At 36.5% G+C, this 17,677-nt stretch overlaps 1 protein-coding gene across 2 annotated transcripts in view; it reads right to left on the reverse strand.

Annotated features, from left to right (window-relative positions):
* Nucleotides 1-16,464, reverse strand: part of gpib (glucose-6-phosphate isomerase b) — a 20,157-nt gene extending 3,693 nt beyond the window's left edge. For both annotated transcript variants that reach the window (XM_072913327.1, XM_061963561.2), the window contains exons 1-14: nucleotides 16,323-16,464; nucleotides 16,173-16,263; nucleotides 16,030-16,098; nucleotides 10,006-10,125; nucleotides 9,854-9,937; nucleotides 9,636-9,782; nucleotides 6,699-6,770; nucleotides 6,576-6,620; nucleotides 6,450-6,503; nucleotides 6,108-6,168; nucleotides 3,339-3,382; nucleotides 3,057-3,209; nucleotides 834-963; nucleotides 682-758 (exon numbers count right to left, since the gene is read on the reverse strand). In XM_072913327.1, the coding sequence (XP_072769428.1) occupies nucleotides 682-758; nucleotides 834-963; nucleotides 3,057-3,209; nucleotides 3,339-3,382; nucleotides 6,108-6,168; nucleotides 6,450-6,503; nucleotides 6,576-6,620; nucleotides 6,699-6,770; nucleotides 9,636-9,782; nucleotides 9,854-9,937; nucleotides 10,006-10,125; nucleotides 16,030-16,098; nucleotides 16,173-16,263; nucleotides 16,323-16,441 (1,266 nt within the window). In that variant the 5' untranslated portion in view covers nucleotides 16,442-16,464. The remainder of the gene's footprint in view (nucleotides 1-681; nucleotides 759-833; nucleotides 964-3,056; nucleotides 3,210-3,338; nucleotides 3,383-6,107; nucleotides 6,169-6,449; nucleotides 6,504-6,575; nucleotides 6,621-6,698; nucleotides 6,771-9,635; nucleotides 9,783-9,853; nucleotides 9,938-10,005; nucleotides 10,126-16,029; nucleotides 16,099-16,172; nucleotides 16,264-16,322) is intronic.
* Nucleotides 16,465-17,677: the final 1,213 nt, after the last annotated feature.

Consider the following 17,677-nt stretch of genomic DNA (forward strand, 5'->3'; position numbering starts at 1 on the left):
CTACAAAATATATTATGATAAATATATATATATATATATATATATATATATATATATATATATATATATATATATATATATATATGTATCTGTGTAAATTTCAAAAATATAAATACACATTTTTAAAATAGATCAAAACTTGATTTTAAATATATAATATTTTTAAACAAAATTGTTATGCTTATTAATATGTAGAAAAATAACATATTTATAAATATTCAGATTAATCAAAAAGAAAAACGGAAATATAACCTGACTTAAAATTGTTTGTAAATCTATAAAAATTAAAAAAAATATTTTGTAAAAATATTTCAAAATTTTGTATATTCAGAATTAAAGTTACATTTTGCATAGAAAATATTATGATACAAATAAAAATAAATATGTCTATGTAAAAAAATGTTTTTTTGTAAATATATTTATTTTATTTTATTTTTTTTGTTTAAAAAATATTCTCAATAAGAATGACTTTTTTTTTGTGGACTTTCAAATATGTCAAATTTTAACATTAAAACAACTTGAACACTACTTGACAGAATTGTGATTTTCCTCCATTTTATTCATTGTGTTTTTTACCTCAGTAATGCATGGATTGTAGATTAAAAAAAAGAAAAGAAAAGCATGTTTCAGTTTTGTGAAATACTCACTGATATAAATGAGGTGTTTTATTGTGAAATGTACCTTGTGGTGCAGGTTGTTCCTGATAGGGTGCTGAGACTGGGCCGGGATGAGGAAGTCGGACGGCACCATGCGCGTTCCTAAGTTGGGTGGGGGAAAAACACCTCAAATAAATGCATCCATGTTGCTTCAGATGTGTTTTAGGGCGATGGTACCTTGATGGATGAGCTGGTAGAAGGCATGCTGCCCATTGGTGCCCGGCTCCCCCCACACGATGGGCCCCGTGTGGTAGTTCACACGACTGCCGTGTTTGGTCACGTACTTGCCATTGGACTCCATGTCCCCCTGCACACAGTAAACATTGTTGGGACAAAATCTACTTGACTGCAATGCCTTGAAGACGCATTACATGGGAAATATGGGCAAAAGAGGCCTTTATGTGTTCAACTGCAGAGAGTATTAGGCAGACTATGTTGATGTGTGTTTTCTTTATTGTTGTTTTTATCTTTAGGCAATTTGTTGTTGTTTTTTTCAAGGTAAACATGGTAGACTGTAGGCTACCAGGAGATAGCAGATACATAACAGCTAAGCACACAATAGCACACGAGCTACACTTAAGTGTCATTAATTGAACAATATTGTAGTCTAAAATAATATAAACAAGTTTCAAATCATTATAGTTGACTATTACTTACAGACACAAAGAGTCCGAGCATCCAGTGACAAACGTGTCCGCATCTTTCCACTTACTGCGCCATGAGCTTGATAAATTATTGCGGCCACTAGATGTCGCTAAAAACCCGATTACCACCCCACTTCAACTTAGAAACAGCACGAGTCCATTCCAGGTGGTAAATAATAAATAGGTTAGTGTGTTTCATACCTGACAAGGTTGTTTTTTGTTTGAGTGATTTCACTTGGTGAAGCCTATTCTAAAATTTCAAATGAGAGAAAAAAAAAAAAGTTTGATGTTGCTAAAAACCCAATTACCATCCCGCTTCAACTTAAAGACAACATAAGTCCATTCCAGACGGTAAATAGGTTAGTTTTTGTTTTTTTATACCTAACAACATTGTTTTCTTTTGGAGTAATTTCACTTGGTCAAGCCAATTCTAAAATTCCAAGTGCCAAAATAGAAAACATTAAAATAGTTTGATGTTGCTAAAAACCCAATTACCATCCCGCTTCAACTTAAAGACAGCTTAAGTCCATTCCAGACAATAAATAGGTTAGTTTTTTGGTTTTTTTATACCTAACAACATTGTTTTCTGTTGGAGTAATTTCACTTGGTCAAGCCAATTCTAAAATTCCAAGTGCCAAAATAGAAAACATTAAAATAGTTTGATGTTGCTAAAAACCCAATTACCATCCCGCTTCAACTTAAAGACAGCTTAAGTCCATTCCAGACAATAAATAGGTTAGTTTTTTGGTTTTTTTATACCTAACAACATTGTTTTCTGTTGGAGTAATTTCACTTGGTCAAGCCGATTCTAAAATTCCAAGTGTCAAAATAGAAAAAATTACAATAGTTTGATGTTGCTAAAAACCCAATTACCACCCCACTTCAATTTAGAGACAGCATAAGTCCATTCCAGAGGGTAAATAATAAATAGGTTAGTGTTTTTCATACCTGACAACATTGCTTTCTGTTTGAGTAATTTCCCTTGGTCAAACCTATTCTAAAATTCCAAACGACAAAATAAAATAAAACAATTACCAGCCCACTTCAACTTAAAGACAGCATAAATCCATTCCAGACAGTAAATAATAAATAGGTTAGGGTTTTTCATACCTAACAACATTGTTTTCTGTTGGAGTAATTTCACTTGGTCAAGCCAATTCTAAAATTCCAAATGACAAAATAAAAATAAAAAGTTTGATGTTGCTAAAAAAAAAAAAAAAATTACAACCCCACTTCAACTTAGAGACAGCATAAGTCAATTCTCAGCGGTAAATAATAAATAGGTTAGTGTTTTTCATACCTAACAAAATTGTTTTCTGTTGGGGTAATTTCACTTGGTCAGGCCGATTATAAAATTCCAAACGACAAAATAAAAACCAAAAAATAGTTTGATTCTTGCTGATATCATATTGGATCGTGATCAGTATCGGCCAATACTCAAGGCTCATTGACAGAGTGATAACACTAATTAAATAAGGGCGTACCGAACTGTACTGTTTAGTGTACTGCTTTGACATACAAAAAAAAATACAAAAAAAATTAAATAAAATAAATGAATAAAAAAAAATATATATATATAAAAAAAAAATAATAATAAATAAATAAAATATATATATATATTTAATTATTTTATTTTAATTTTATTTTTTTATTGTACCACACAAATTCTGCCTAGCAACAAGTGGCTGCACATAAAAATCCATTTCAAAAGGTTTTAAAAAACGATGTTTCTCTGCAACAGTGTTGACCGTCTGACCTGCTGGAAGTAGGCGGCAAAGCGGTGCATGTACTGGTCGTAGGGCAGCATGGCGTGGGTCTCCGTGTGGAAGAAGTTGATATACCAAATACCCAGCAGGGCCAGCAGCATTGGGGCGTTTTTATCCAGAGGTGCCGTGCGAAAGTGGTTGTCCTGGAAAGGTAACATTTTTTTCACACACTTCTTGGTACAGGATCTCATTTGATGGTTCACGTGGACCTTAATGGTTATGTGGGCATTTTTAAAAAGGATTTATCATTATTCACCTCCGACATGACCTACCATCCAGTGAGCGCCTGAAAGAAGCTTCTCGAAGTTCTCAAAGCCTAATGCAGAAGAAGATGCCAAAAACAAGTTAGAGGAGGGATTCTGTCGAAAAAACTACTTTTTAACTACATTAAATTTTATTGAAAAAAATTAAATTTACACATACAATATAATATTGAAAACGTCAAATTATTATAAATAATATAGCTTATTACACAGTGATTCATTTAATAATTACAGTATTTTTCTGTATAAATATTATAATAAATATTGTAGTAGATTATACTATTATTTGAACTATTTTTCATGTTTTAATTAAAAATATAAAATAAATAGTTACATATACAATAGTATATTTAAAACCTTAAATTATTATTCTAGTTATAATAAACCTGTGATTCATACAACTAATTACAATATTTGTCATTATTAATATAACGATAAATATTTAATCATAACATGTTTTTTACCTTTATGAACCAAATAATACATATAATAAAATAAATTTACAAATACAAACTACAGTATATTATTACAAAAAGAATATAACAAAACATACATTATTATTAATATGTGATATGTGGACAGGACACAATCTAGACAGATATTGTGATAATATGCATCAATATTAATATTGTTGTATTATTATTGATACTTTTATTATGCATCATACATAGTAGACACATGTAGGTATGCAGTAATAAATATGTTCTTTAAAAAAAAAATTAGTTATTAAATTACCACAGTGACAAAAAGTTATGATTTATTTTATTTACCATCATAAGTAATTATTGTTAATATTATAATGTATTAAAAGTGGTAGTACAGTACAGGACATGAACAAGGCAGGTATTAGAATAATGTGGATCATCATTAATGATATTATATTATTACTCTTAGTCGTTAATATTTTTTCATATATTTTAAAATAGTTTTAAAATTACTACTATTACTAAAAGCCAGCAATCTCCCCAGTTATTACTATTAATATTAGCAAATATTATCATTATATTATGATATATATTTCGATACCTGAGTATTTTAATATTTTTTTTAATGTAGTTTTCAAACATTTCCAACATAGTATTTCATTCATTTATTTGATTATGACATCATATTTTTGGCTCATATTTAGTTGACCAAGATGGCTTCTTACCCTTCAAAATCAGGGGTGTCCAAAGTTTTTGACGTGGGGGCCGCATTAGGCTAAAACAAATTGTAGATATTATATTAATATGATGGGTATATAAGTAATATAATTAGATATTAAGAGTATGTGAAAGGTTTGACTCCGACCTTGTTTAGTTCTGTGACGACCTACTTAAAGTTTTGTAATCAATCAGAAATATCAAGCAGCTAAAATTGATAAGTGTGTTTTACATTTATCATGCACTCTAATGGATTTAAATGGGTGTCATTTTTATTTTTATTTTTTGATGGTGTTTGGACGTTTTTCATAATATCCACAATATTCAGTGAGCAGGTTGTGTTATGTGTGTTGACCTTTATGTTAGTTGCATTTTTTTTTTTGCACCATGACTAGGGAAGGTTGTCTGGACTGTGTCATATAAGTAAAGGCTGTATAATCATTCCCAAAAATGTTTAAGGGTTATTGATTGGTTTTGACTCCTACCTTGTTTAGTTCTGTGACGACCTACTTAAAGTTTTGTAATCAATCAGAAATATCAAGCAGCTAAAATTGAAGTGTGGAGACAGTGTTTTACATTTATCCCCTCAACTCCCCCCAAAATGGATTAACTCGCTGGAATAAAAAAGACAATATAACATACATCCATAAACGTGGACGCATGTGGAAAAAGTGCAATATATTTATCTGTACAGTAATCTATTTATTCATTTATATATATTTATATATATTTATTTATTTTATATATATATTTATATATTATTTATATTTATATATATTTATTTATTTATATATGCACCTTATTGCTTTTTTATCATGCACTACCATGAGCTTATGTAACAAAATTTTGTTCTTATCTGTGCTGTAAAGTTCAAATTTGAATGACAATAAAAAGGAAGTCTAAGTCTAAGTTATCATGCACTCTAATGGATTTAAATGGGTGTGATTTCGACTTTTTTTTTTATGGTGTTTCGACGTTTTTCATAATATCTACAAAATTCAGCGAGCAGGTTGTGTTATGCGTGTTGACCTTTATGTTAGTTGCTTCTTCTTTTTTGCACCATGACTAGGGAAGGTTGTTTGGATTGTGTCATATAAGTAAATGCTGTATAATCATTTCTAAAAATGTTTAAGGGTTATTGATTGGATTTTTTCACATTGTCCTTAATATGGGAGCATATGTAATATTTAATACATCTAAAGGCTTAGTGGCCACATGCATGGACAGCACCTTTTAGCTCTTGTTTCCAAAATTGTGTACACTATTGAATTGGGGTCTTATGGCCGCTTATGTGGACACTTATACTGCCATCTGGTGGTGTCAGAAGAGTATAACATACGATGGAATTTGGAGAAAAAAAAGTGTAAAAATAAGAATTAGCATAAACATGAAGTACACGTTTGTGTATTTATGGACATCATATCAAAACATGATTCTTAGTTTTTATTCTAATTAGGGTCCAATAAGCCCAAATAGCAAAGAGAAATTTAGAAAAAGCATGTAAAAACAGCTTGGGCCTTAAGAGGTTATATTAATATGTATGTATTAATATGTAGCATTCAGAAACCGCCTGGTATTTGTTTGGACACCCCTGCTTCAAATGGTTCTATGCTATCATTTTATGAACATACAGTACCGATGTGCAGGGCGATGGCCATGCCGATTGCTGACCACAAGGAGAAGCGACCTCCGACCCACTGAGAAAATAAAAAACATGTATCAAAAGGATATATTCTTTTATTGCAAAATGAAAGTATACATTGTAGACAGTGTGACGCAGCATAAAGGCCAACATTGTAACTGAAGGCTGCTCTGTGACCTTTGCTGTACAGTCACCTCTGCAAGGGAGAAGGTCACCACCAATAATAACTGGTGGGAGGTATGCTGCAGCTGCAGACCGGGTCAAAGAGTCTTGCTTAAATATAGCCAATCCCCCCCCCCCTCTTTCTGCAGATAGGAGAGCTTAAAGAGTACTCACGTCCCAGAACTCAAACATGTTCTCCGTGTCGATGCCGAAGTCCTTTACTTTGGGCTGCGGGAGAGAGAGACGGAAGGTGACATCATTGGAGAGGCGGGGTTATCGTCCGGGTGTGTTGCGACTTACGCCGTTGGTGGACAGAGCCACAAAGTGTTTGGCCACAGCGTGTTTCTGTGGGAGAATGACATTCGCCTTCAACAAGTGGATCACAATAAGGTGCTATATGGGAGTGGGAGGGTCCAAGCTCACGTCTTTGGCGTGTTCAAGGAACCATTCTTTGGCCGACTCAGCGTTGGTGATGGTCTCCTGGGTGGTGAATGTCTATAAGAAAGAATGACATAAACATCAAGGATGCGTAACAATAACCACCATTGAAGCAGACTAAGCAACAGCAGTATAATGAACAAATTCATGTGCCTCGTCTTTGGATGATTTTTGAGTCAAGAAAAAGGGTATGTCAGGTTAATTGACGACTTCAAATTGTCTTTGATGTTTACAAAAAACTTACTACATCAACTTAATTGTTGACTCTGAACTGTCTCGCATGTTTATGAAAACTTGTTACGCCAGGTTAATTGACAACTCCAAATTGTCTATGATGTTTACAAAAACTTTTTACGTCAGGTTAATTGAAACCCACATTGTCTTTGATGTTTAGGAAAACTTATTGCGCCAGGTCAATTACCAACCTAAAATTGTCTCTAATGTTCATGAAAACTTATTACGTCAGGTTAATTACCAACCTTAAATTGTCTCTGATGTTTACGAAAACTGGTTACGTCATGTTAATTACCAAGCTTAAATTGTCTCTAATGTTTACGGAAAATTGTTACATCATGTTAATTACCAAGCTTAAATTGTCTCTAATGTCTACAAAAACTTGTTACGTCAGGTTAATTGACAACTCCAAATTGTCTATGATATTTACAAAAACTTTTTACGTCAGGTTATTTGAATCCCATATTGTCTTTGATGTCTAGGAAACTTGTTGCGCCAAGTTAAAAGACGACTTCAAATTGTCTTTATATTTATTTTATATTTAAAACTTGTTACGTCAGGTCAATTACCAAGCTTAAATTGTCTCTAATGTTTACGAAAACTTGTTACGTCAGGTTAATTACCAACTTAAATTGTATCTGATGTTTACGAAAACTTGTTACGTCAGGTTAATCGACAATTCCAAATCATCTTTTTGATGTTTCCTAACTTTTGTTATGTCAGGTTAATTGACAATTCTAAATTGTCTTTGATGTTTACGAAAACTTGTTGCATTAGGTTAATTGTCAACTCCAAATTGTCTTCCGTGCTTTTATAAAAACCTGTTGCGGCAAGTTAGAAAACCCAAAACCAGTGAAGTTGGCACGTTGTGTAAATGGTAAATAAAAACAGAATACAATGATTTGCAAATCCTTTTCAACTTATATTCAATTGAATAGACTGCAAAGACAAGACACTTAACATTCAAACTGGTAAACTTTGTTATTGTTTGCAAATATTAGCTCATTTGGAAGTCGATGCCTGCCACATTTTTCAAAAAAGCTGGTACAAGTGGCAAAAAAGACTGAAAAAATTGAGGAATGCTCATCAAACACTTATTTGGAACATCCCGCAGGTGAACAGGCTAATTGGGAACAGGTGGGTGCCATGATAGGGTATAAAAGCAGCTTCCGTGAAATGCTAAGTCATTCACAAACAAGGATGGGGCGAGGGTCACCACTTTGTCAACAAATGCGTGAGCAAAGTGTTGAACAGTCTAAGAACAACATTTCTCAATAAGCTATTGCAAAGAATTTAGGGATTTCACCATCTACGGTCCGTAATATCATCAAAAGGATCAGAGAATCTGGAGAAGTCACTGCACGTAAGCAGCAAGGTTGAAAGCCAACATTGAATACCTGTGACCTTCAATCCCTCAGGCGGTACAGCATCAAAAACAGACATCAGTGTGTAAAGGATATCACCACATGGGCTCAGGAACACTTCAGAAACCGACTGTCAGTAACTACAGTTGGTCGCTACATCTGTAAGTGCAAGTTAAAATTCTAATATGCAAAGCCAAAGCTATTTATCAACAACACCCAGAAACGCAGCCGGCTTCGCTGGGCACCGAGCTCATCTAAGATGGACTGATGCAAAGTGGAAAAGTGTTCTGTGGTCTGACGTGTCCGCATTTTAAATTGTTTTTTGAAACTGTGGACATCGTGTCCTCTGGAATAAAGAGGAAAATAACCATCCGCAATGTTATGGGCGCAAAGTTCAAAAGCCAGCATTTGTGATGGTATGGGGGTGTATTAGTGCCCAAGACATGGGTAACTTACACATCTGTGAAGGCACCATTAAGGCTGAAAGGTACATACAGGTTTTGGAGCAACATATGTTGCCATCCAAGCAACGTTACCATGGACGCCCCTGCTTATTTCAGCAAGACAATGCCAAGTCAGGTGTTACAACAGCGTGGCTTCATAGTAAAATAGTGCAGATACTAGACTGGCCTTCCTGTAGCCCAGACCTGTCTCCCATTGAAAATGTGTGGCGCAATCTGAAGCCTAAAATACCACAACGGAGACCCCCGGACTGTTGAACAACTTAAGCTGTACATCAAGCAAGAATGGGAAAGAATTCCACCTCAAAAATTGGTCTCCTCAGTTCCCAAACGTTTACTGAGTGTTGTTAAAAGGAAAGGCCACGTAACACAGTGGTAAAAATGCCCCTGTGCCAACTTTTTTGCAATGTGTTGCTGCCATTACATTCTAAATTAATGATTAATTGCAAAAAAAAAACAACATTAAATATCTTATCTTTGCAGTCTATTCAATTGAATATAAGTTGAAAAGGATTTGCAAATCATTGCATTCTGTTTTTATTTACCATTTACACAACGTGCCAACTTCACTGGTTTTGGGTTTTGTAAAAGACGACTTCAAATTGTCTTTGATCTTTACGAAAACTTGTTACGTCAGGTTAATTGACAACTCCAAATCATCTTTGATGTTTACTAAAATGTGTTATGTCAGGTTAATTGACTAGTCCAACTTGTCTTCCATGTTTATAAAAACCAAGTTAAAAGACGACTCCCAAATGGTCTTTGATGTTTACGAAAACGTGTTACATCAGATTATCGTAATTGACGATTCCAAATCGTCTTTGATGTTAGGTTGAGCGGGCCTCAGAGAACATCTGGTGCACCTTGGATGCGATGATGAAGAGCGTGGTCTCAGGGTTGAGATGGGCGAGCGTCTTAGCGATGTGCGTCCCGTCAATGTTGGACACGAAGCACACTCGGGGCCCGTCCTTTGAGTACGGCTTCAGGGCCTCCGTCACCATCAGGGGGCCCTGCGGCCCAAAAAGAGATCAGTTCATCCAAAATCAGAAAAATACATTTGACGGAGAGTCGAAGCTCTTACAAGATCGGATCCTCCTATTCCGATGTTCACCACGTCTGTGATGGCTTTTCCTGTGTAACCCTTCCACTGCCCGCTACGAACTCTCTGCAGGTAAACATTGGTAACTCCATCCGATCCCACGAAAGTATTCTCGACTACCGCATTTTACTCACGTGACAGAAATCCTTCATCTTGTCCAAGACTTTATTGACCTCCGGCATCACGTCTTTGCCGTCCACCATGATGGGAGTGTTGGAGCGGTTCCTCAGAGCCACGTGAAGCACTGCACGGCCCTTAGAACCCATTAGGACAACTGGCTCATTCATTCCATTAATAGCATTGAGAAATTAATTTGACAATTACAAATCATAGACTACTTTTTTTTAGAAAAAAATGCATCATTTAAAAAATACTGACTTTAAACTACAGTATTTTTTAGAATGATGCTCAGAATGTACTTTGTAATGTAATACAAAGAAAGAACCATTTTAGGACAATAGTGAATCGTTTTTAAAACATTCAACTGTCAACTACAGAGTCAGTAGGATGTAAGTGAGTGACAGTAAGAAAAGCTCAGAATGTACTTTGTAATGTGATACAAAAAAGTAATATTCAACTACAGTATTAGTAGCATTATGTTTAGAATGTACTTTGTAATGTTGTGATACAAAGAAAGAACTATTTTAGGACAATAGTGAATCATTTTTAAAACATTTAACTCTCAACTACAGAGTCAGTAGAACGATGTGTGAGTGACAGGAAGAAAAGCTCAGAATGTACTTTGTAATGTTGTGATACAAAGAAAGAAATATTTTAGGACAATGGTGAATCATTTTTAAAACATTTAACTGTCAACTACAGAGTCAGTAGAATGATGTGTGAGTGACAGTAAGAAAAACTCAGAATGTACTTTGTAATGTTGTGATACAAAAAAAGTAATATTCAACTACCGTATTAGTAGAATGATGCTCAGAATGTACTTTGTAATGTTGTGATACAAAGAAAGAACTATTTTAGGACAATAACGAATCGTTTTTAAAACATTTACCTCTCAACTACATAGTCAATAGAATAATGTGTAAATGACAGGAAGAAAAGCTCAGACTTTACTTTGTAATGTTGTGATACAAAGAAATAACTATTTTAGGACAATAATGAATCGTTTTTAAAACATTTACCTCTCAACTACATAGTCAATAGAATAATGTGTAAATGACAGGAAGAAAAGCTCAGACTTTACTTTGTAATGTTGTGATACAAAGAAATAACTATTTTAGGACAATAGTGAATCGTTTTCAAAACATTTAACTCTCAACTACAGAGTCAGTAGAATGATGTGTGAGTGACAGGAAGAAAAGATTGAAATGTACTTTGTAATGTTGTGATACAAATTTTTTTTTTCAACTACAGTATTAGTAGAATGATGTTTAGAATGTACTTTGTAATGTTGTGATACAAAGAAGGAACTATTTTAGAACAATAGTGAATCATTTTTAAAACATTTAATGCTCAACTACAGAGTAAGTAGAATAATGTGTGAGTGACAGGAAGAAAAGCTCAGACTGTACTTTGTAATGATGTGATACAAATAAATAAGTATTTTAGGACAATAGTGAGTCGTTTTTAAAACATTTAACTCTCAACTACTGAGTCAGTAGAATGATGTGTGAGTGACAGGAAGAAAAGCTCAGAATGTACTTTGTAATGTTGTGATACAAATTAAAAAAACTATTTGAAGACAATGGTGAATCATTTTTAAAACATTTAACTCTCAACTACTGAGTCAGTAGAATGATGTGTGAGTGACAGGAAGAAAAGCTCAAAATGTACTTCGTAATGTTGTAATACAAATAAAAAAAACTATTTGAGGACAATGGTGAATCATTTTTAAAACATTTAACTGTCAACTACAGAGTCAGTAGAATGTATGTGAGTTACAGTAAGAAAAGCTCAGAATGTATTTTGTAATGTTGTGATACAAAAAAGGATAATATTCAACAACAGTATTAGTAGAATGATGTTTAGAATGTACGTTGTAATGTTGTGATGCAAAGAAAGAACTATTTTAGGACAATGGTGAATCGTTTTTAAAACATATAACTCTCAACTACAGAGTTAGTAGAATAATGTGTGAGTGACAGGAAGAAACGCTCAGAATGTATTTTCTAATGTTGTGATACAAAAAAAGAAATATTCAACTACAATATTAGTACAATGATATTTATAATGTACTTTGTAATGTTGTGATACAAAGAAATAACTATTTAAGGACAATAGTGAATCGTTTTTAAAACATTTAACTCTCAACTACAGAGTCAGTAGAATAATGTGTGAGTGACAGGAAGAAAAGCTCAGACTGTACTTTGTAATGGTGTGATACAAAGAAATAAGTATTTTAGGACAATAGCGAATAGTTTTTAAAACATTCAACTGTCAACTACAGGGGGTAGAAGAGATCCGCCCGGAGTTCCTTAAGGCTCTGGATGATGTGCGGCTGTCTTGGTTGACAAGACTCTGCAGCATCGCGTGGACATCGGGGGCGGTACCTCTGGATTGGCGGACCGGGGTGGTGGTTCCTCTCTTTAAGAAGGGGAACCGGAGGGTGTGTTCTAACTATCGTGGGATCACACTCCTCAGCCTTCCCGGTAAGGTCTATTCAGGTGTACTGGAGAGGATGCTAAGCCGGATAGTCGAACCTCGGATTCAGGAGGAACAGTGTGGTTTTCGTCCTGGTCGTGGAACTGTGGACCAGCTCTATACTCTCGGCGGGGTCCTTGAGGGTGCATGGGAGTTTGCCCAACTAGTCTACATGTGCTTTGTGGACTTGGAGAAGGCATTCGACCGTGTCCCTCGGGAGGTCCTGTGGGGAGTGCTCAGAGAGTATGGGGTATCGGACTGTCTGATTGTGGCGGTCCGCTCCCTGTATGATCAGTGTCAGAGCTTGGTCCGCATTGCCGGCAGTAAGTCGGACACGTTTCCAGTGAGGGTTGGACTCTGCCAAGGCTGCTCTTTGTCACCGATTCTGTTCATAACTTTTATGGACAGAATTTCTAGGCGCAGTCAAGGCGTTGAGGGGATCTGGTTTGGTGGCTGCAGGATTAGGTCTCTGCTTTTTGCAGATGATGTGGTCCTGATGGCTTCATCTGGCCAGGATCTTCAGCTCCCACTGGACCGGTTCGCAGCTGAGTGTGAAGCGACTGGGATGAGAATCAGCACCTCCAAGTCCGAGTCCATGGTTCTCGCCCGGAAAAGGGTGGAGTACCATCTCCGGGTTGTGGAGGAGACCTTGCCCCAAGTGGAGGAGTTCAAGTACCTCGGAGTCTTGTTCACGAGTGAGGGAAGAGTGGATCGTGAGATCGACAGGCGGATCGGTGCGGCGTCTTCAGTAATGCGGACGCTGTATCGATCCGTTGTGGTGAAGAAGGAGCTGAGCCGGAAGACAAAGCTCTCAATTTACCGGTCGATCTACGTTCCCATCCTCACCTATGGTCATGAGCTTTGGGTTATGACCGAAAGGACAAGATCACGGGTACAAGCGGCCGAAATGAGTTTCCTCCGCCGGGTGGCGGGGCTCTCCCTTAGAGATAGGGTGAGAAGCTCTGCCATCCGGGAGGAGCTCAAAGTAAAGCCGCTGCTCCTCCACATCGAGAGGAGCCAGATGAGGTGGTTCGGGCATCTGGTCAGGATGCCACCCGAACGCCTCCCTAGGGAGGTGTTTAGGGCACGTTTGACCGGTAGGAGGCCACGGGGAAGACCCAGGACACGTTGGGAAGACTATGTCTCCCGGCTGGCCTGGGAACACCTCGGGATCCCCCGGGAAGAGCTGGACGAAGTGGCTGGGGAGAGGGAAGTCTGGGCTTCTCTGCTTAGGCTGCTGCCCCCGCGACCCGACCTCGGATAAGCGGAAGAAGATAGATGGATGGAAGGATGGATGGATGTCAACTACAGAGTCAGTAGAATAATGTGTGAGTGACAGGAAGAAAAGCTCAGAATGTACTTTGTAATGGTGTGATACAAAAAAAAAGAAATATTCAACTACAGTATTAGTAGAATGATATTTAGAATGTACTTTGTAATGTTGTGATACAAATAAAAAACTATTTTAGGACAATAGTGAATCGTTTTTAAAACATTTAACTCTCAACTACAGCGTTAGTAGAATAATGTGTGAGTGACAGGAAAAAAAAAGCTCATAATGTACTTTGTAATGTTGTGATACAAAAAAAGAAACATTTTAGGACAATAGTGAATCGTTTTAAAACATTTAACTGCCAACTACAGAGTCAGTAGAATGATGTGTGAGTGACAGGAAGAAAAGCTTGGAATGTACTTTGTAATGTTGTGATACAAAGAAATACATATTTTAAGATAATAATGAATCTTTTTTTTAAAATCTGACTTTCAACTACAGTATCAGTGGAATGATGTGTGAGTTACGGGAAGAAAAGCTCGTAATGTACTTTGTAATGTTGTGATAGAAAAAAATAACTGTCGTAAGACAAAAATACATCATTAAAAAAATCTAACCATCAACTACAGTTTCAGACAGGAATGATGTGTGAGTGACAGGATGAACAGCTCAGAATGTACTTTGTAATGTGATAGAAAAAAATAAATATGTTAAGACAAAAATGCACTATTTAAAAAATATATACATCTAAATTTCAACTACAGTTACAGTGGAATGATGTGTGGTGAGTGACTGGAAGAAAAACTCGTAATGTACTTTGTAATGTTGTGGTAGAAAAAAATAACTATCGTAAGACAAAAATGCATCATTTAAAAAATCGAACCGTCAACTACAGTTTCAGACAGGAATAATGTGTGAGTGACAGGATGAAAAGCTCAGAATGTACTTTGTAATGTGATAGAAAAAAATAAATATGTTAAGACAAAAATGCGCTATTTAAAAAAAGATCAACCTTTCAACGACAGTATCAGTGAATGTATATGTGAGTGACAGGATAAAAAGCTCAGAATGTACTTTGTAATGCTGTGATAGAAAGAAAGAATTATGTTCAGACAAAAATGCATCCTTAATATTTAACTACAGTATCAGTGAAATGATGCATGAATAAAAGGAAGAATAACTCGGAATATACTTTGTATATTATCCATGTATACATATATCCATCCATTTTCTACCGCTTATTCCCTTCGGGGTCGCGGGGGGCGCTGGAGCCTATCTCAGCTACAATCGGGCGGAAGGCGGGGTACACCCTGGACAAGTCGCCACCTCATCGCAGTGTATACATATATAACAAGTATATATGTGTGGTGAGTGACAGGAAGAAAAGCTCGGAAGGTACTTTGTAATGTAATAGAAAAAAATAAATATGTTAAGACGAAAATGCACTATTTAAAAAAAATATATCTAAATTTCAACTACAGTGACAGTGGAATGATGTGTGGTGAGTGACTGGAAGAAAAGCTCGTAATGTACTTTGTAACGTTGTGTTAGAAAAAAAATAACTCTCGTAAGTCAAAAACACATCGTTAAAAAAATCGAACCATCAACTACAGTTTCAGACAGGAATGATGTGTGAGTGACAGGATGAAAAGCTCAGAATGTGCTTTGTAATGTGATAGAAAAAAAAATATGTTAAGACAAAAACGCACTATTTAAAAAAAATAATAACTTTCAACTACAGTATCAGTAGAATGATGTGTGGTGAGTGACTGGAAGAAAAGCTCAGAATGTACTTTGTAATGTTGTGGTACAAAAAATGATGTATGAATGAAAGGAAGAATAACTCAAAATATACTTTGTATATTATAAATGTATACAAATATGACAAGCATATATGTGTAGTGAATGACTGGAAGAAAAGCTCAGAATGTAATGCTGGGATACCGCCAACTACGGGACTGGGTGAGAACAGCAAGTCCGATAGACACGTTCAGTAAGTCCGCGCTCGTCTCAGTGCCGTTTTAGTTGCTCGTTACTGCCCCTTAGTGGCTTGGCTGACTTTCCAGTCTGGGAAAATCCCCCTTTTAGGATCTCTGCGGTCTACTGAGCGCCACGCTCGCTGCTCATTACTGCCCCCTGGTGGTTCGGCTGTCTTAGGTGTCACATTAAATGGACAGGGGAAAAAAACTTGGACTAAGTTGTGCGCTACAACGAGGTCATGTGACAAGATGGCTGAGTCATCGTCTCTGGGGTGGCAGCAGGACAAATGTCAGAGGTCAGCGTGTACCTCAGTGAAGTTGATCTTCTCTCCGCTGAACATCTTCTCTCTGGCCGCCTCCATGCCTCGGGATTTGGCCTGCCAAACAGCGAGGAGACGTTTAAAGGCGCGGGACATTGGACGTGGGAGAGAGAAGCGGTTGGAGTGTCTACCAGGTCCACCAGCATCTTCATGACTTCATCGGTGATGAGGTTCTTGGAGTAGTCCAGGAGGATGTCGCCGTCCTCCGTCTGCAGGTTGAGGCTGCGGGAACACGACGTAAACGCCAGGTTTACCCAGCACACCCGCTTTTTCACGCCTACCTGAACTTGCTGAATCTGTCCTTGTCGGCATCGAACATGTGCCTCATGTTGAGGTTCAAGGCGTGGGCCGTGTACCATTCCTGCAGCCTAAGGAAGACGGGGTCCTGCGTGAGTGCCATGTTCCTCTGCTCGCTGCCGGCCAGACTGGAGTGGGGCCCGGCGGGTCAGGGAAAAGGGTTTTGAAGGGCGGCCCTCGCCCCGCCTCCTTGGGCTATATTCGGGCTGGCCACGCCCCCTTCACTTTGGCAAATGGGCTTCTTCAACATCTTCAACAACTCAAAGCCTGAGCCCCGACATTAATGAACTAGCATCCAAGAAAAGATGGCAGGTATCTGGCTTGGGAACATCAGATTAGATCAGTGTGTTGCAAACTGAGCAGTTTAAAGTCCTGAATGGTTGGTTTATTCATTATTTTATTTTCAAATGTATTAGCCTGTGGAAAAAGTTAATTTTGATATTTACCTCAGAAGGCTGCAAATAGAAAAGAGGCATTACATTTTTATTTAAATTGTATTTGATATGCCATTTATATTTTTTAATTGTTATTTGAAACTCGATTTTGCATGTCACTATAAAGTTATATGTAACCGTCACTGATCTGCGTTGTGTATCTTGTAGTGAGGCGCACACTCAGGAGTTGAATCATGGAGGGTTTATTCACCTTTTTTGAATAGAAACAAAAACAACGGGGCGTCACACACAGTCCACGGCAAAAACGATCTCTCTCCACAGCTCCGAGCGTCAGTGCTCACTCAATTCAATTATATATTCTTAATGTGGAAATAATAATAATAATAATAATAACTAAAATAGTAAAAATAATAATAATGAAAAGGTAAATAAAGCATAAAATAGTCTCAATTAAATTAATTAAATAAAACACAGTATATAAAATATATACTTCAGCAAATAATATACATTAAGAAAAATGATCCTTAAAATGTGCAGTAATACACCTCATCTTTCCCACCCACATCGACTCTTTTTATATATTTTTTTATACAATAAACTATGTCAAAAATACCTCATAACATACATACCTTTTTTTGAACAGGAACAAAAACAACGGGGCGTCACACACAGTCCACGGCAAAAACGATCTCTCTCCACAGCTCCGAGCGTCAGTGCTCACTGAAGCTGGTCACAAAGGTGCAACGCTAAATCACCCCCCAGGGAAACAAAAAGGTATGTAATGGAAAATAATAGAGTGGAACCTATTTACAATGAGAAACACTTTTGGGGAAGTTCACCACAAAAAATGATGTGAATAAATGACCAAAATTAAAATAAAATAGAATAAAATTTACCTCGGCTACATATATAAGCCTTGCTTGTTCAATATTCAATGCAAAACT

Source organism: Nerophis lumbriciformis, linkage group LG06, assembly GCF_033978685.3.
Source record: "Nerophis lumbriciformis linkage group LG06, RoL_Nlum_v2.1, whole genome shotgun sequence".
Taxonomy (NCBI): domain Eukaryota; kingdom Metazoa; phylum Chordata; class Actinopteri; order Syngnathiformes; family Syngnathidae; genus Nerophis; species Nerophis lumbriciformis.